This window comes from Ahaetulla prasina, chromosome 4 (genome assembly GCF_028640845.1).
Source record: "Ahaetulla prasina isolate Xishuangbanna chromosome 4, ASM2864084v1, whole genome shotgun sequence".
Classification (NCBI taxonomy): domain Eukaryota; kingdom Metazoa; phylum Chordata; class Lepidosauria; order Squamata; family Colubridae; genus Ahaetulla; species Ahaetulla prasina.
In genome coordinates this window covers 120,199,857-120,219,979 of record NC_080542.1, presented here as the reverse complement: position 1 = coordinate 120,219,979, position 20,123 = coordinate 120,199,857, and the positions used below count along the sequence as shown (strand labels likewise).

Genomic DNA, 20,123 nt, shown 5'->3' with positions numbered 1-20,123 from the left:
GTCCATCCTTCTTAGTTTTCCGGCCAACTTCCTTGTGCAGCTATTTTCTCGTCACGGGGGTGTTTTAAGCTTCAACGCTAAGGGAGAAGAAACAGAGCCCTCCTGTGGTCCAGGTCGGTATAGCAGGCATAAAAAGAAAAGCTAAAGCTAAGGGCCAGTAAACAGTGCCATCGTGTGGCCCACGCAGGTATGGCAGCCAGCAAGAGAAAAAGTGTCTTCACGTTAAGCTTATTATTTATTATTATTAAAACCTTTATTAATATTAATAGGCCTTATTAGGGTTTAGGGTTTAGGGTTTAGGGTTTAGGGTTTAGGGTTTAGGGTTTAGGGTTAGGGTTAGGGTTAGGGTTTAGGGTTTAGGGTTTAGGGTTTAGGGTTTAGGGTTTAGGGTTTAGGGTTTAGGGTTTAGGGTTTAGGGTTTAGGGTTTAGGGTTTAGGGTTTAGGGTTTAGGGTTTAGGGTTTAGGGTTTAGGGTTTAGGGTTTAGGGTTAGGGTTAGGGTTAGGGTTAGGGTTAGGGTTAGGGTTAGGGTTAGGGTTAGGGTTAGGGTTAGGGTTAGGGTTAGGGTTAGGGTTAGGGTTAGGGTTAGGGTTAGGGTTAGGGTTAGGGTTAGGGTTAGGGTTAGGGCTAGGGATGGAATTAGGGTTACGCCTTGGGTTAGGGTTAGGGTTATGGTTAGGGTTATGGCTAGGGTTAGCGTTACGGCTGGGGTTAGGTTTAGTGTTAGGGTTCGGACTAGGGCTAGGGTTAGGGGTTAGGGTTAGGGGTTAAGAGTTAGGGTTAGAGTTAGGGGTTAGGTGTTAGGGATAGAGTTAGGGGTTAGGGTTAGGGTTAGGTGTTGGTTAGGGTTAGGGTTAGGGTTAGGGTTAGGGTTAGGGTTAGGGTTAGGGTTAGGGTTAGGGTTAGGGTTAGGGTTAGGGTTTAGGGTTAGGGGTGGTGGGCTACAACAAGTTTAACAACTGGTTTTGTGAGTGTGCACTTTGCACACGCACACACCTAACACGTTTGTGTGCAGCATTTAAAATACAGCAATTTGAAGCTCAGCTGCTTACCTTCTAAGGCAACCCCGGTCAAAACAGTGGAGGTGGGGAAATCAGCTGTGCCGCGCGAATCAGCTGAGCCAGAAAGAAGGAAATACAGGACAGGGGTGGATGGGCAGGGCCAGCAGAACTGGTCCTAGTTGGCAGTAGCCCACCATTGCTCATAAGACCACATGAAGGCCATCAGCGGAGGAGTGTGATGCCTTTCCCTGATGGCGCACAGTCCTCAGTCTAATAACTGCATGTGATACTACCAGACTATTAGGAGCCCTAGTAGTGTAGTGTTTAAAATGTAGTATTGCGGCTAACTCTGCCCACAGCATTGAGTTCAATCCTGATGGGTCTCAAGGTTTATTCATTCTTTCATTCTTCTGAGATTGGTAAAATGAGGACCAGATTGTTGGGGGAAATATACAAATAATGCTTTACATTGTAAACCACCCAGATAGGGTGCTGTAAAGCTCTATACTGCGACATTTAACCCTAAATGCTATTGGTACCAGAACTACTGTTGCTAAGCAGGGAAGTCATGTGATACTTTGCTTAATGACTGCATCACTTAGCAACAGAAATTCTAGTCCCACTTATATTTGTTAAACGAAGACTACGAGTACAATTTAGTCACTGCATTTTACTGTTCCATCCAAGTCAAATTCAAATTAGCCTTTATATCATAACCTGTAATTATTCCATGAACAATAGTTAAAAGTCACATTACCTTGTCCATTCTCTATTTTGCTATCAGTAAGTGCCTTAGTACCATCATAACAAAAAGCTTTGATACAATTCAAATTTAGTAATGCAGCATTTTGTTCAATCTTTTTCACTCTGTCTGCTATCTTGTCCAGCGCTATCACTTCCCCCTAAAAATTAAAAATCAAAAATTTAGAATGACATAAATAGCTGTTAAAACAGCTAAAGTATAGAGGTTGATATACATAATTTAAAATAATTAAAGTGCAATGCATAAAGCACCAAATTTACACAATATATATATAATATGATGTAGCCCCAGTTCAGTACATATCTGTGAAAAAACTGCCCCAAAGAACATTTGATGCCTGCATCTGAAAGTGATGACTTTCTCCATGTATTTAAGTCATCACATCATTCTTCATTTCTTAAGCAACAATGCTTGACTTAATATCATGTTACAGTTTACTCATCACATGGCATAGGGCCGGGCTATTTACGGGACCGCCTACTGCTACCAAATACCTCCCACCGACCCGTGCGCTCTCACAGAGAGGGACTCCTCAGGGTGCCGTCAGCTAGGCAGTGCCGTCTGGCGACACCCAGGGGAAGGGCCTTCTCTGTGGGGGCTCCCACCCTCTGGAACGAACTCCCTCCAGGACTTCGTCAACTTCCGGACCTCCGAACCTTTCGTCCCGAGCTTAAAACACACTTATTCATCTGCGCGGGACTGGATTAGATTTTAAAGTTATGGATTTTAAGGGGTTTTTATTATTTATACTATTTTAAATTTGGGCAATAGAATAAGTTTTTTAATTGTTGTTTTTAATCTGTATTTATATGTATTTTAACTGCCTGTGAACCGCCCTGAGTCCTTAGGGAGATAGGGCGGTATATAAATTTGAAAAATAAATAAAATAAAATAAATCACAAACTTCACCAAGACAAAGTAATATATTTCATTCAAATACTGTAACATAGGTCAAGCTGTAATTTTTTCATGTTAATAGTCTCTGTTAATAGTCTCTGTGCAGAGGCCCATTAAGTGATTGCACTAAAAACTGCACACTTAGGAATGCAGATGGATAAAAACAGCAACACCACACATAGACACTTAAGTAGAACATAATTTCTGTGTTTCAGGATTGTGTTCTGAGTGCTGGCAATTTCTCCATGCTGGAAAACTAAACAGTTCAGTAAACATAACAGCATTACATGTACATTACTGTACGTCCGGGTTATAATTAGAACTATGAATTAACTGGAAGCACAGTGCCAAACAGCACAACTCACATAAGTAGAGTTATGGGCATACCAATGTTCCTCGCTGCACATACTGATGCTGCATTTTGAAACTTCCAAGTGATCTTCAAGAACAGCCCCACATAAAATGCCTTGCAGTAATCAAGTTGTGAAGTGACATGGGCTTGAATGACCATCTGAAGACCCGTGTGATCCAAGAAAGGATGCAACTGAGTACTAGATGGAGATATTCAAAGGCTCTCTTAGCCAAGGCTGCCATCAAGTAACAACTCTGAATTCAGGAGGATCCCTAGATTACACCCTTGAATAGGAAAGTCTAATTCCATCCAAGCGTAAAAATAAAAAATTCACAGATCTAGCTGACATAATATTCACAACAATTCAGTCCTGATAATTTTGAATCAATTTCATTGACGTCCCTCCCTAACCAGGCCAAACACTCTTCAAGCATTGAGACAGAACCTTGGCAGCTCAATTGATCTGCTTGGGGTCAACAGATATTACTGGTAGCAGATTGATGATACTGAACCTCAAAGGGCCAGTAAATTAATAGGTTCTTGTAGATGTTGAACAGGAGGGGAGAAAGTGTCAAACTCTGTGTTATTCCATGAAGGAGGCTTGGGGTACAATCTATTCCCCTTCAGCCAACACCAACCAGAATGGCTCTGCAGGTAGGAAGAGAACCATGTAAAACAATGCTCCAAACTGCTAATCTTTGAATCCAATCCAGAAGGATACCAAGATTGAATGCATAAAGACTTGCCATAAAATCGAGCACAAAAAAGAATGCACCACCTCTGCCACAGATTGGTAGGTCTGCCGCAGATTATATACAAGTCCAGCTGAGGCTGATTCCATACTAAATACTGAAACCTGAATGATATGGGACTAGATAAACAATTTTTCCCAGGGGCATCTGCAACTAACATGAGAAGATTGGAGACAGGTCAAGTTAACCAAATGGCTGGATCCAGGTATGGTCTTTAGGAGCGGGTGCACTACCACTTCCTTCAAGACCAATAGCCTCCTTTCTCTACCACCACAGCACAAATAATTTTCCTGCTAACGATCAGCCCAATAAGCAGATGGATAAACTAGGTAGCCTATTCAAGAGTCACCTATTCAACGCAACTCAGATTACGCCTCAAGACTCATCCATCAGGCTATAAAGTCATAATTCATTGGACTGCTCACTTGAAAGTTCTTAGTTTCCTGACATTTTTAGTTGCAATAATTTTTTGCTAAATTTGTATTATGTCAAAATCTGCCTCTTTCTCCAAGGTAAGAGTCTATATTTTTTTTTAAAAAAACTGATGGTTATTTATGGCTTATAGGCAGCATGTGGCTAAGTAGGATGGGGCCACATTCCAAAAATGGGGAGTGGGAGATAAATCAGGATAGAAATTGAATTTAAACATATTTAATTTTAATTAAATGTATACCACTCACATATTTCTGGGCATAGATTAGAAAAGCACCTATTTTCACATTAGCATTTATTGCTTAAATTAGTAGATCTGTAATAAGCCAGCAAGATCAATATCCTTTTAGCGAGTCTGTATATCTTGTTTGATTAGAAAACATACATAAATTTCAAGTATGAAAGCTGTGCTATTTTGAGTTATCTATGCATTTCAGCCAATGTGTGAAATAAGATATGCTAATAAAATATAAGCAAGCTTCTTTGAAGAAGGAAGGAAAGAAAGAAGGAAGGAAGGAAGGAGAGAGAGAGAAAGAGAAAGAAGAAAAGAAAGAAGGAAGGAAGGAGAGAGAGAGAGAGAAAGAAAAAGAAAGAAAGAAAAGAAAAAATAAAAGGGTAGTGGGAAAGAGAGAAAAAAAAGAAAAAGGAAGAAAAAGGAAAAGGAAGAAAAAGAAAGAAAAGAAAGAGTGGCAAAGCAAGAGAAAGGAAGGAAGGAAGGAAGGAAAAGAGAGAGAGAGACTGGGAAAGTGAGAGAGAAAGAAAGAAAAAAAAGGAGGAAGGAAGGAGGGAGGGAGGGAGGGAGGAGGGATGGTGACTCACCTTATCATGCATTAGCGTTGCAAGGTGGGTAGTTTTGCCCCCGGGAGCAGCACACATGTCCAAGACTCTCTGTCCTGACTGAGGATTTAAAACATAACTCACAATTGATGAGGGCAAATTCTAGCAAAGGAAGTGGTAAAAAAATATTTTAATAACCCAGAGATCAGAAAAATGTTGGAATATTTTTCTGAATCTATGCCTGATCTTTTTTCTAAGAATCTAAACTGCCTGCTCCTGAATGCTTGCTTTAATTCTATAAACAATTGTCCCAAATTAAAGTTATTTGGTTGCCTGGAAAAACTGTAAATAATAAACTTGACAGTTTCAGTGAAGATTGTTTGAGTGTTGCCATCTGTTTTAGTAACACTATTACTTCCTATTTATCACTGCTACACTATAGTGATAGAGATAGTGGCAAATTTTTGAGCTATATCTGATAAAATCTAAAACACATTTGCAAGGATGCAAAGCACAGCTATCCAGTTTGAAAGTCTATTTATATTACCCATTTTCAGATTCTGTGTAAATGTTACTAACTTGACTTTCATCACTCATTCTATGCTAGATGTAACCATACTTAAAACAACTCTTAAACTAAAGCTACCCTTTTAAATTAAAACTACCGTTCAAAAAGACCTTGACTTTGTGTCGGAATGGTCAAAAACTTGGCAACTCCAAATCTCAACCAACAAATGCTCTGTCTTACACATTGGAAAAAAGAATCTGAACACTAAATATAAACTTGATGGACACTACCTTATAGATGACCCCCACCCCGTTAAAGACCTTGGAGTTTCATATCAAATGATCTAAGTACCAAAGTCCACTGCAACTACATCGCAAAAAAGGCTTTAAGAGTTGTAAACTTAATATTGTGTAGCTTCTTCTCCAGAAACACTACACTACTAACCAGAGCATATAAAACATTTGCTAGATCAGTTCTTGAATACAGCTCGCCTGTCTGGAACCCATACTTCATTTTGGACATTAATATAATTGAGCGTGTCCAGAAGTATTTTACATGAAGAGTTCTCCACTCCTCTAATTACAAAAAAATACCTTATGCCACCAGACTTGAAATCCTGGGTTTAGAAAATTTAGAACTCCGCCGCCTTCGATAAGACCTGAGCTTAACTCATAGAATCATCTGTTACAACGTCCTTCCTGTTGAAGACTACTTCAGCTTCAATCACAACAATACATGAGCACACAATAGATTTAAGCTTAATGTGAATTGTTCCAATCTTGACTGCAGAAAATATGACTTCAGAAACAGAGTTGTTAATGTCTGGAATGCATTACCAGACTCTGTGGTCTCTTCCCAAAATCCTCAAAGCTTTAACCAAAAACTATCTACTATTGACCTCACCCCATTCCTAAGAGGTCTGTAAGGTGCGTGCATAAGAGCACAAACGTGCCTACCATTGCAGTCCAAATGTTCCCTTTGACTGTATCCAATTTCATATAGTTATTACATACTCTAACCCTAACCCTAACCCTAACCCTAACCCTAACCCTAACCTTAACTCTTAAAAATATCACCGGCTATGGCAAACCTATGGCACGCATGCTGGAAGAGGCACACAGCCATCTCTCCAGACATGCGAGCTGTCGCCCATTGCTCTTCCAGGTTCCAGTGCGCCAGCCAGCTGGTCTTCACGTACACCGGAGCACCGAGAAACTGGAAGAGCAGTCACCTGGTGCGCATGCGCATGCCGCAAAGATTATCTTCCAGTTTCCGATACGCACATAAGCACTGGCCAGCTGGTCTTCACGCATGCATACACACCAGAAATCAGAAGACCAGGTGGCCGGTGCACATGTGCGTGCTGGAAACCGGAAGATCATCTTCCCAGCGCACACCGGTCACCTGGTCTTCACATGCGCATGCACGCCAGAAACCGGAAGATCATCTTCCTGGCACGCGTATGTGCACGGGAAGCTGCTCTTCTGGTTTCTGGCACACACGCACGCGCTCCCATTTCAGCACTCAGTGCCAAAAAGGTTCACCAACACTGTTCTAGCTTCTCCCATTCTCTATGCTCTGTTCCTCCCACTCTCCCTTCCTTTCCATACTTCCAAACCAAGTCTTCAGATACACTCATCCCCTTTTTCATTTTCTAAGCCTGCCTATAGAGGCTACACGAGACCTAGAGGCACTATTAGAAATAGTAAAAGAATGATGCTTGATCTTTTGCAGGATGAGTCCTTCAGGTTAATTTTGAATTAAAAGCATTTCAAACATTGTGTGGTACAAAATCCTGATGGATGCCAAGTATCGAAAGATTCAGACATTACACCAACAATACTTTAGTAATTATACTGATACTGAAAATGAAGTTCTTGGTAAACTTGCAATGGATTATATTGCTAGGTTAATATTTTTAAAAATTAACACCTGGCGACTTGAGAAATATTATACTTTAGATGGAAACACAATAAATTGGGAAATTGTTACTTTAAATGTACAAATGACAAAACAATGTATTAAATTCTACTTTTCTCCATAAAGTTTGATCTTTACAGCAAGGATTGAAGAAGTAATTTTCCCAATCCTGATGTTTTCTGCAAGCAAACCTTGGAAAAAAACATCATGATGACCTGATATACTTTCCTGAACTCTTGAACTGGAATAAAAAAGGAAATCCTAAATACCAAAGCATTTCACAAGAAGCACTACAGAAAATGGAAATCCAGCTCACTCCCAAACAAACGTATTAAATATAAAAAGCCTACAATCTGATTATAAATACATTTGGATTTCAAGTTAAGGTTTTTATTAGTTTACATAGTCTGTTGTTTCTGGTTTACCATGAGGTATGAATTCAGCCATATCACTATAGTATCTAACCAATGGCTATGTAGTATATGCGAATCCAGCCAGTATACTTGATCACAGGAATGTACAGTTAATCCTCAATTTATGACCACAATTAAGCACAGAAGTTATGTTGCTAAGTGAGAAATTTGTTAAGAAAATTTTGCCCCATTTCACTTTTCTTGCTACATTTGTTAAGTGAATCACAGCAGTTGTTAAATTAGTAACATGGTTGTTAAGTGAATCTGGTCTCTCCATTTGCTTGTCAGAAGATCGCAAAAGGGGATCATATAACCACAGGACATTGCAATCGTCATAGATGTGAATCAGCTGTCAAGCATCCGAATTAAAATCATGTGACCATAAGGATGCTGCAATGGTTGTAAGTGTGAAATATGGTCATAAATCACTTTCTTCTGTGCCGTTTGAATAGTCACTAAATGAACTGTTGTAAGTCTAGGACTACATTAATGTTCAGAAAACAATATTTATTCTAAATATAACATACCTGTAAAAATACGTAACTGGATAACATATTGTCAAATGAGGGACTACGGTAAATTGGCTCAGTCATTTTTATTCCCAGCCCTCTAAAAGACATAATACAGGAACATGAATAAATTGTCTGCTCCTCATTTCTAGTTTGATATTATTTAAATGTGCATTATTTATTGGGGAATATCAGATAATACATGCTATTAACACATTCTGTTTTTACTTTCAGGAACATTAATTAGAGGATAAGCCCTTCGAATCTATATATTTTCAATTTAGTATAACATTTCTTATCTCAAAAGGGTTTGTTAGGTGTGGCTTTTTTTAAAATTTTTTAATTTATATCCCACCTTTCTCCGAAGACTCAAAGCGGCTTACATTGTGTTAAGCAATAGTCTTCATCCATTTGTATATTATATACAAAGTCAACTTCTGGGTCCTCATTTTACCTACCTTATAAAGGATAGACGGCTGAGTCAACCTTGGGCCTGGTGGGACTTGAACTTGCAGTAATTGCAAGCAGCTGTGTTAATAACAGACTGCTTAGTCTATTGAGCCACCAGAGGCCCTTAATTGAAAACAGATTGCTGTCTGTTAATAATATCAAAATAATCTTCTTCCATAGGAATATGGCTTGCAGTTTAGTTGGTTGATTTGTATAATTTTATTGAATGCTCTAATCAACATATTATTCAAGAACCCTACGGAAATTCTTGTGAGATTTCTAAAAATATTGCTTCTTTACCATTAAAAGCATAAAATTATTTCCTATATGTTAAATAATCCAATGTGTAAAACTGATAGCAGTCAGTCTCTGAGGCTAATAAAACCTACAGGATCTATATAGCATTAAGAATAAGAAAAAAGATTGGGAAAGTTACTTTGAGCTCTAAGAATGTTCTTGTGGGAAAAGGAAATGAATTGCCAGTGCTTTGCAAAGAGTGCTGATTACAGGAATGGAAGTCCTTTCCAAGTCAACAATATAATGAAAACAATTGTGTTAGATTAGGTTAAATCAATACTACAATTTCTAACCACCCAGAATTGTCCCACTTTCCAAGACTAAAGATATCACCTTCCAAGACTAAATGATATATTAATATCATTATGAGAAAATATCTCATGAGAAAATTAATAAAGGAGAATATAAATTAATAAAGGAGAATATTTGTAGTTCAGGGTTGACATGAGGGGTCCTTGGTGCTCTTTGAGCTTGCTTGCTTTCTTGCAGACATTTCATTACCCAAAGTAGGTAACATCATCAGTGCTAGTCACTAGCAGTCACTACCGGTAGCACCGATGATGTTACCTAGTTTGGGTATGAAACACCTGCAAGAAAACAAATGAGAGAAAATTAACCACTCATTGCAAAGAAAGTCTTCAGAGCTGTTTTAAGATAAGATTGACTGAACATTTCAATATTCTTAAGATTTAAAAAAAGACAGCAAAAAAAATAAAATAAAAAGAAGGGGAGTAAAAATCAAAATGTTCTGTTAATTGATAAATAACTACAATGAACATGAATAAATGCTTCATACTGGGCAGAATAGTTAGAACACTATAAATAGGGACATAATGAACTGCTGCAATCTGACTGTATCAACAATGAGGCATATATTATTCCTGATACATTTATTAATTTGGTTAAAAAATATAGCATGATTCAAGTAAAGAATGTCCCAGAACTTTTTAAATCAATAAAATTGTTTCAGAGCTACATCTTGATAAAAAAAATCTGAATAAATTCAATACATATAATTTGTGTATAACTACTGTATCTATAATTTTTGATAATCTTGATAATTGTTTATTAATGTTTAACCATTTAACCAAAGGCATGGAGCAATAATAGGGTACCACTGGAAGGAATATAGTAGCATCTTTTTCAACTCATTTTATTAAAAAAATGCAAGCTTTTATGAACTGTCTTTCAATTTTTTGCTACCATGCACTTATATGGCTCTCCTACTACAATGGCTATCATCTGATTCTTTTTTATTCAGGTCATACTCAATTACCCAATTTTTTTGTTTGCTAATAGAGAAAATCTCCATATGTACCCTATCACCAGTTTTAATTATTAATTTTAATAATATAAAAAATAAAACAATTTTAATAATTGCTTAATCTAGCCATGTCCTTAGTGAACCTATAGTATTATCAAGGCTGCAACAGACTGTTATATAAAAAATACACTTGCTGGTTAACTATGAATTACTGTATTACTGATCAGAAGTATCTGAAAATATTATCACTTTAACTGATCCTCAAAGATTAGATACTATGAGATTCCTGGTTTTTGATGATAACTGAGAATAATTTATTTAACTAAGTAAGAAACTTTTCAACTTAAATCCAAATCCATACTTTTGCACTATGTTTAAAACAAAAGGCTATTTAATTCAGCAGCTTGACCCTCTATTACTAATCCAATCATTTTGGAAAGCTCACCAAAGAGAAAAATAACCCAACAGTATCCTCTTGCAATGGTACCTTTCCTATTTGAACACCAAAAATGGTCCTCTTGGACTGATGACAACTCCATAAAGCAAAAAAGTTACAAAGGTATTTATCAAATGAAAAAATGTATACTATTGAAACTGCCGCCTTGGGTTTTGACTTCTAAATTATCTTTGTTCAGAACAGGCAGATTCAGATTCAAATTTTTATCAAAAAGCCTAACATTAGAGAAATAAATCCAACAGGAATTTGGGCTAAAGTATACACACTTTCAGAGTGTTAAAAAAAAATTAGCTGGATAGTGAGATGACTTACAAATAGCTGTAGCTTTCTACTAAAATAAGCAATTGGGGACAGATTTTCACATGATTATACACTTCTGACTTACTTCAATGGGCCATTAGAAGTAAATATTTCATTGCGGCTCAGTTCTGAAATCCCATTTCCAATGAAAACTTTATTCCCGGAAAACTCTTTGGCTCCTCTTTTGCATTTCCCTTCAATATCAGAGTACACAGAAACCACACTGCCAGCTTTCATGACTGGGGGAAAAAGACGGAGAGACATCTTTGGATTTTTGTTTTCCTTGGCTCAAGAACAAAGATCCAGCCATTCACTGGGGATTTTGTGAGTCCACATACTTGAATTCAATGCATCCAAAAGAATGTGCTTGAGTCAAGATAAGCTCTGGAAAAACATCACTGATGTCTATTCCAGATACAGACTTGGCAATGTTTTACATAACTTTTAAAGAAATACATCCTAATGTTTAATCCTCAAGAAATATTAATGTTCTAACATTATAGGCTTGCAGATTATGGAAGGGGAAGGGAGCGACGGTAGAATATTTTGGCTAAACCAGTCATCTAAATTAGAGTACAAAAATGAGATCATAATAAAGCTCTGATATTAAATTTGTGAGCCTAACTGTCCAGGATGCATCACACTACTGCCTACAAATAAGCAGGCTGTAAATAGGCAAATGGGTTTTGAAGAAGCAGGATAGAAAGTATATTGACACTGTTGAACTGTAGTGTTGGAAAAGTCTCCCGAGAATACTGTGGATTGGCCAGAAAACTGGATCCTAAAATAAATCAATCCAGAGTTCCAACTCAAGGTGTTGGTTATCACCTTTAAAGTGCTCCATGGCACAGGACCGGGTTATTTATGGGACCGCCTACTGCCACCAATAGCCTCCCATTGGCCTGTGCGCTCCCATAGGGAGAACCTCCTCAGGGTGCCGTCAGTCAAACAATGCCGACTGGCGGCCCCTAGGGGGAGGGCCTTCTCGGTGGGGGCCCCTGCCCTTTGGAATGATTTGCCTCCGGGGTTGCGTCAACTCCCCGACCTCTGGTCTTTTAAATGCGAGCTCAAGACCTTTTTATTCCATCGTGAGGGGCTAGCCTAATCGAAATTTTAATGAGGGTTTTCTGATGGTTTTATATTAGTTTTAATTCTTTTGGCCAAATCTTAGAATCAGTCTTTTAATATCTTTTTAATTTTGTTTATGTTTATGTGTTTTTATTTTGGCTGTAAACCGCCCTGAGTCCTTCGGGAGAAGGGCGGTATAAAAATTTGAATAAATAAATAAATAAATAAATAAATAAATAAATAAATAAATAAATAAATAAATATAAGCATAAGCATGAAATAACTATATGAATTGGATACAATCAAAGGGAACATTAGGACAGGAACAGTAGGCATGCTTGTGCTCTTATGCACACCCCTTACAGGCCTCAGGAGGATAGAAGGCTAAGCAACCTTGAGCCACTCAGGATCCAACTCCTGACAGTGAGCAGTGAATTAGCAATGCTGCATTCTAATCACTGCGCCACCACAGCTCCTAGATCATTGAAAGACTTGAAGGGACAGATTGGGAGTCACATTTTTCTAGAGAAAAAGTATATGTGAACCCACTTAATGGTGCATAATCCATTAAAAAGGTATGAGAAAATATACATGGAAAGAGTGATGAAATGGGTATTTGTGGGGAGATTGTTGAAAATTCAGTTTTAACATTAATAAATTAAAACTTACCAAAATGGCCACAACAGAATACAAATATAAAAAACACACAAGATGAAAGATATATTAACAAGGGGAAAACATATGTTAACACTTAAATGGTTTTCTATTTTCTCTATATATACATATATATTATAAACACAGACAAAATCTTCTTTGATTTGAGACTGCTCCTGTGGGCTAGAGGTGTTGAAACTACAGCTCATTCTTGCCATCTTACAAGTTCTTTCCCAGTTAAAACAGCTGGCAAATTCTAACCTTGCTTTTATGTACAGTAGTTACCAAAACTGTATCAGTCAGTCTCCTTGAATGTAGCTACATTTTTTATGCTGCCTGTAAAATTAGGCAGACTTTAATGAATCCGCAAACCATTGTAATAATTTATCTTATTTTGTTTTTACTTTATATTTAACTTATTTTTGTTTGCAATTCTAGACAATGACCATAATAAAAAATATTCATTAAACGTACACAATCATTCTTACATTTTGAAGCAGATATAATCCCAGGAGCATAAACATGTGCTCCACGAAGCACCGCACTTCCACACTGTGCATCAACAATTACTTCATTTGGCAATCTTTGCAGATCCTTTCTGTAATGGAACAACGACATTTAAGTAAAATTAGTTTATTAATATTACTAAAAAAAAAAAAGCTAACTTGACCACTTCCCACTCCCACCCACAGCTAGGTGTTTTTTCCTATTAATTGACAGTGCATTTGTCATTTCTAGCTTTTTAATTTCATTTGAAGTCTTTCAATTTTAAAGTTGCAGTTTATAATAATTGTACGTAAAAGTCACATTAAAGAATGTAAATATGTGTTTCATAAAACCAAGGAGTTATTTAAAAAGAAGTAAAATTTAGAAAGGCAACATTATTCTTGAGGACGGGTTTTGGAACCCCGAGAGATGGCATGCCAAGAATAGGAGACTTAGGGGATTTTTAATTAATTGTTTTAACCGTTTTTTTTAAGGGGAGTTTTAATGGGAATTTTATGGGGAGGGTGGAAATTGACGGGCGTGGGTTGGGGGGGAGGGAGGGTGGGTGTTGGGGGAAACCCGTCGGGGAGGGTATGTCCAGTCCCAGCACGTGCTCACGACACTATTTCAGTTGGTCCGAAGACACCGGGGGAGGGGTTTGTACAGAGCAGAGAGTGCTATTCCATCTGTACGGTAAGTGGGAGGGGCAGATATGGCGGAGGCAGGGGGCCGTATCACCCTTTGGGAGCACGTGGTCGATGTTTAAAAGCGATCACGTGCTCCGGCCCCCCAGTCCTCACTCGTTCCCCAGATGGTCAGGACCCTCAGAGCTTGGGTCTTCGGCTGATGCTCTGCAATGCCCGGTCCGTGGTCAACAAGGCTCCCCTGATTTGTGACCTTATTCAGAGGGACCTTATTCAGAGGGAGTCCGTGGACTTTATGGGCATTACGGAGACCTGGTTGGGCGCAGAAGGGGGTGTACCCCTGGTTGAACTGTGCCCTCCGGGTTTCCATGCATTCCATCAGCCGAGGGCCCAAGGTAGGGGTGGGGGGGTGGCGGTTGTGATCAAAGAAAGTCTGGAGCCGAGGGAGTCCACTGTTCCTCAGATAGCTGGCTGTGAATCCCTCCTTGTGAAGTGGGGCCATCGTAATCAGATGGGGCTGTTGATCACGTACCTGGCTCCTTGCTGCGTGACTACAGCCCTACCTGAGCTACTAGAGGTGCTTGCTGGCGTGGCGGTTGAGATTCCCAGACTTTTAGTCTTGGGGGATTTCAACTTGCCATCGGCCGGCTTGTCATCAACGGTGGTTCAGGAGTTCCAGGCCTCCATGACGGCCTTGGACCTGATTCAAGTAACTGATGGCCCTACACACATTGGGGGAGGCGCGCTAGACTTGATTTTTATCTCTGGTCAGTGGGTTAATGATCTGGATTTAGGAGATGTAGTGAAAGAACCGGTGTCATGGTCAGATCATTTTCTTCTTCGCCTAGACTTTTGGACCGCCGCTCACCACCGCAGGGAGACGGAGCCAACACGTTGGTTCCGTCCCAGGCGCCTGATGGACCCGGAGAGGTTCCTGACGGAGCTTGGGCCGTTCCCTGAGGATCTTGCCCACGGCACGACTGAAGAACTGGTTGCGGCTTGGGAACAGGCCGCGGCTGGGGCTTTGGACCGTGTCGTGCCTTTGCGGCCTCTGACCCGGCGTAGATCTCAATTGGCTCCCTGGTTTTCCGAGGAGCTAAGAGAGATGAAACGCCGGAGAAGACGCCTAGAGAGTACCTGGAGGTCCAGCCGTTCCGAGGCTGATCGGACACTAGTGAGGTCTTTTACTAAGACCTACCTAGTGGCAATGAGGGAGGCGTTGCCCACGCTTCCACCCTCATTGCATCGGCAGATAACCGCCCGGCCGCCCTGTTTCGGGTGACCCGTTCCCTCCTTCATCAGGAGGGACGGGATGACCCCCTACAGGGACGGGCTGAGGAGTTTAACGGTTATCTATACGATAAAATCGTTCAGCTTCGGGATAGCTTGGACCAAGATTGCGATGATCCAACCGAGATGGCGGAGACACATCTTGTTGAGGTTATTTGGGATGAGTTTGATTCTGTGGCTCTCGAGGACGTGGACAGGTTGCTGGGGAGGTTGCATGCAACCACGTTTACTGGACCCGTGTCCTTCCTGGCTAGTGCTGGCTGCTCAGGAAGTGACACGAGGCTGGCTCCAAGGGATTATAAAAGCTTCTTTGGTTGAAGGGGTTTTCCCCGCCGCCTTGAAAGAGGCGGTGGTGAGACCTCTCCTGAAGAAGCCTTCCCTAGACCCAGCTATTTTGGGAAATTACCGTCCAGTCTCCAACCTTCGCTTTGTGGTGAAGGTTGTAGAGAGTGTGGTTGCATGGCAGCTCCCCCGGCACCTGGAGGAAGCTGTCTATCTAGACCCGTTCCAGTCCGGCTTCCAACCCGGTTACAGCACGGAGACGGCTTTGGTCGCATTGGTGGATGACCTCTGGAGGGCCAGGGACAGGGGTTGTTCCTCTGCCTTGGTCCTATTAGATCTCTCAGCGGCTTTTGATACCATCGACCATGGTATCTTACTGCGCCGGTTGGAGGGATTGGGAGTGGGAGGCACCGTTTATCGGTGGTTCTCCTCCTATCTCTCTGACCGGTCGCAGACGGTGTTGACGGGGGCAGAGGTCGTCCGCGAGGCGCCTCACTTGTGGGGTGCCTCAGGGGTCGATTCTCTCGCCTACCCTGTTCAACATCTATATGAAGCCGCTGGGTGAGGTCATCAGTGGTTTCGGGGTGAGTTATCATCTGTACGCTGATGATACTCAGCTGTACTTTTCCACCCGGACCACCCCAACGAAGCGGTCGAAGTGCTGTCCCGGTGCCTGGAAGCTGTACGGGTCTGGATGGGGAGAAACAGACTCAAGCTCAATCCCTCCAAGACGGAGTGGCTGTGGATGCCAGCACCCCGGTACAGTCAGCTGCATCCGCAGCTGACTGTTGGGGGCGAGTTAGTGGCCCCAAAGGAGGTGGTTCGCAACTTGGGCGTCGTCCTGGATAGACGGCTGTCCTTTGATGAACATCTGGCAGCCGTCTCCAGGAGGGCCTTTTACCAAGTTCGCTTGGTCTGCCAGTTCCCTTCCTTGACCGGGATGCCTTATGCACAGTCACTCACGCTCTGGTTACGTCTCGGTTGGATTACTGCAATGCTCTCTACATGGGGCTGCCTTTGAGGTGCACCCGGAGGCTGCAGTTAGTCCAGAATGCGGCTGCGCGAGTAGTAATGGGAGCCGCTCGTGGCTCCCATGTAACACCACTGCTCCGTAGTCTGCACTGGCTTCCTGTGGTCTTTCGGGTGCGCTTCAAGATTTTGGTTACTACCTTTAAAGCGTTCCATGGCTTAGGACCCGGGTACTTACGAGACTGCCTGCTGCTACCCTATGCCTCCCACCGACCCGTACGCTCTCATAGAGAGGGTCTCCTCAGGGTGCCGTCCGCCAAACAGTGTCGGCTGACGGCCCCCAGGAGTAGGGCCTTCTCTGTGGGAGCATCGACGCTCTGGAATGAACTTCCCCCTGGCCTACATCAAGTGCCTAATCTTTGGACCTTCCGTCGTGAGCTAAAAACATACTTATTTATTCAAGCGGGACTGGCATAATAGTTTGATTTTAAATTGGGGTTTTATTAATATTCTTAAATATTTTAAATTTAATTTTAATTATTAGCCGTTTTTGTAATTTTGATATGTTTTAATTTATTTTAATTGTACATATTTTGTATTTTATCTCTGGCTGTACACCGCCCTGAGTCCTTCGGGAAAGGGCGGTATAAAAATTCAATAAATAATAATAATTATTATTATTATTTATTGATAGCTAATCACACATATGATCTGTTTCTAGATTTCTGAAATATAACTACATAGAGCTCCTGTTTTGATTGAGTGAAGATGCTTCAAAACAAGAATCCCCAATTTCTGGGCTGTGGATTTATTTATTTATTTATTTATTTATTTATTTATTTATTTATTTAGTCACAACAGTATATATAAGCATAAGCATGAAAGTAACTATATAATATATAAGCATATATATGAGCATAAGTATGAGATAACTATATTAATTGGATATAATGAAAGGAAACAATAGGACAGGAATGGTAGGCACCTTTGTGCTCTTATGCACGCCCCTTACAGACCTCTTAGGAATGGAGTGAGGGCAATAGTAGAGAGTTTTTGGTTAAAGCTTTGGGGATTTTGAGAAGAGACCACAGAGTCAGGTAGTGTGTTCCAAGCACTAATAACCCTGTTATAGAAGTCATATTTTCTGCAATCAAGATTGAAACGATTAACATTGAGTTTAAATCTATTGTTTGCTCTTGTATTGTTATGATTGAAGCGAAAGTAGTCTTCAACAGAAAGGACATTGCAATAGATGATTCTATGAGTTAAACACAGGTCGTGTCGAAGGTGGCAGAGTTCTAAGTTTTCTAAACCCAGGATTTCAAGTCTGGTGGCATAAGGTATTTTGTTGTATTCAGAAGAGTGGAGAACTCTTCTTGTAAAATATTTCTGGACATGTTCAATTGTATTGATGTCAGAAATGTGGTATGGGTACCAGACAGGCGAGCTGTATTCAAGAATTGGTCTAGCAAATGTTTTATAAGCTCTGGTTTGTGTAGTGCTTCTGGAGAAGAAGCTACGTAAGATTAGGTTTACAACTCTTAATGCCTTTTTTGCGATGTAGTTGCAGTGGGCTTTGGCACTTAGGTCATTGGATATAAAAACTCCAAGGTCTTTGACAGGGTGGGGGTCATCTGTAAGGTAATGTCCATTTAGTGTTTAGATTCTTTTTTCCAGCCTTTTGAGAACTGGGCCATGGAAGGGGCAGGCGAGCATGTGAAGCTTCATTTGCGCATTCATGGGATTTAGGTTGAGCATGCAGAGCCATCCCTTGCCCCCCACTGCTGCCACCCCTGCCAGTCCGTGGGAAAGATTGGGGACCGCTGTTTCAGACTCATGGTAGAACAAACACAACACTTATCTGAGACTTATTACAGCAGCTGCATCTGTTAGCAGGATCTCTACATGACAGTCAAGCAATCTTAAAAAAAAGATTGAGGTGCTTTAATGGTTTTCAGGCAGGTGCTGCATTAGCGCTCTTTTGTGTTCTGAAGCATTGCTTCATATCAAATCCAAAGCTCTGCAAATTGCTAGTAATTACAATTTTCCCCCATCATGCATCACAGCATAATAAATATTAAATATTAAAACATTGACATTCTAGGGAAAGAGATTTCAGTTTTGCTTTCCTTTCATCCTTCAGTAGAGAGTTAATTATAAAAAAACCCAAGTTATTGATAAATAAGTAGCTGTTTTGAATAGGATAAAAAATATTTCAAATTATCTTTGGTTTATCTTTTGTCTGAGCATGCAAAAGCCATATAAAATCATGGTGTGAATCTGGCTTGCTTCAATCTGCTTGTCAGATTTTATCAAAGAAATGTGAGGGATCATCCATGGAAAGCAAACACATAAGCTCAAGATTTGCTGTGACTCATCTCCTTCATATCAAATTATGGTTTAAAATGAATATGTTAATATTTATTAATAATGAATATTAATTGTATGTTGATAAGCAGGGATAATGGACATATATTTTTCATGTATCAGCTGTATATTCAAAATCAGGACTGTCTAGGAATGTTTGAAGTTCCCTAGAATGAAATTACACACAAACACACATACACAAACCTGGGTCCAAGAACAGGAATAAGCAACATGTCAGGAAGTTCTGGATGTTGTAGAACTGGAACACTAAGATTTTCATATTGCTGTAAATAGAAGGTGGGTACATTATAGTTACAATATTATCTCTAATATTTTCAGTAGGCAGAAATTTTTATGGTCAAATAAGTAGAGACTGTACTATATAATAATACCAGTGTCTGCAGGAGAGTCAGTATCATGCAGATTTTGATCCAAAGATACATTCATTAATCTGCTTCAGATCCTACCAAAAATAAATACGTTTCCAAATGGAATTATATTATGGACATTTGCCCAATGCTACATAGCCCTTAAATTTTCTGCACTTGTGAAAACACTTATTTGAACTAAGTCCCTCTCTCTATACAGAAATTCACAAAGTGCAAAAAGATATCTGAAAGATGGGTTATGTAATACATTCTAGTTCATTTACAGTTGACAGTACAGCACAGTACATACAATAACAGTTGAAGAATGATTTTTTCTTACATTATTAGCAAGCACAGAAGTAGCATGCTGCTGAGTATCTTCATTTAGGATAGACTTAATGATCCACATATATCTAACAGCAAAATGAACAGTGGAGTCCCTTTTGGGGATGCTTGATAGTGAAATGGAATGCAAGCAATAATGTAGTGGCATTTCTTTTAAAAAAACCCACAATGCTGATTATTTTTACTGTTCACTGTATGCTATCCTACTAAGGAAAGCTTTAGCATAAGCTGATTCTAAACATATCCTTGCTTTGCACTGATTCCCTCTAAATGCTGAAATGTCCATTATTTATTTATCTCTAGAGAAACAAGCAGGATTTGCCAAGGCAGATATACTGGCATTACATAACCATCTGCTTTGCAGATCAAATAATATAGAGCAAATGTTCTTGAAACAAAGATAAGGATAATTCTTTTAAAAAGAAGAAAAAAGTTCTGAGGTGATTTTTAGATCCCATCCTTGAATCAGAAGGAGACATTGTGCTACTAGTAGATTTAGGCCTTAAAATAAGGTATTCTGGAGCTGGAGAAAAACTATTATAAATTCAATGCCTCTTTG

At 39.9% G+C, this 20,123-nt stretch overlaps 1 protein-coding gene across 1 annotated transcript in view; it reads right to left on the bottom strand.

Annotated features, from left to right (window-relative positions):
- NSUN6 (NOP2/Sun RNA methyltransferase 6) overlaps positions 1–20,123 on the bottom strand; it is a 38,915-nt gene that overhangs the window by 3,998 nt on the left and 14,794 nt on the right. Inside the window, exons 4-9 of the mRNA XM_058182751.1 lie at positions 19,056–19,135; positions 13,302–13,411; positions 11,177–11,330; positions 8,342–8,423; positions 5,016–5,135; positions 1,718–1,902 (exon numbers count right to left, since the gene is read on the bottom strand). Coding sequence (XP_058038734.1) covers positions 1,718–1,902; positions 5,016–5,135; positions 8,342–8,423; positions 11,177–11,330; positions 13,302–13,411; positions 19,056–19,135 — 731 coding nt within the window. The remainder of the gene's footprint in view (positions 1–1,717; positions 1,903–5,015; positions 5,136–8,341; positions 8,424–11,176; positions 11,331–13,301; positions 13,412–19,055; positions 19,136–20,123) is intronic.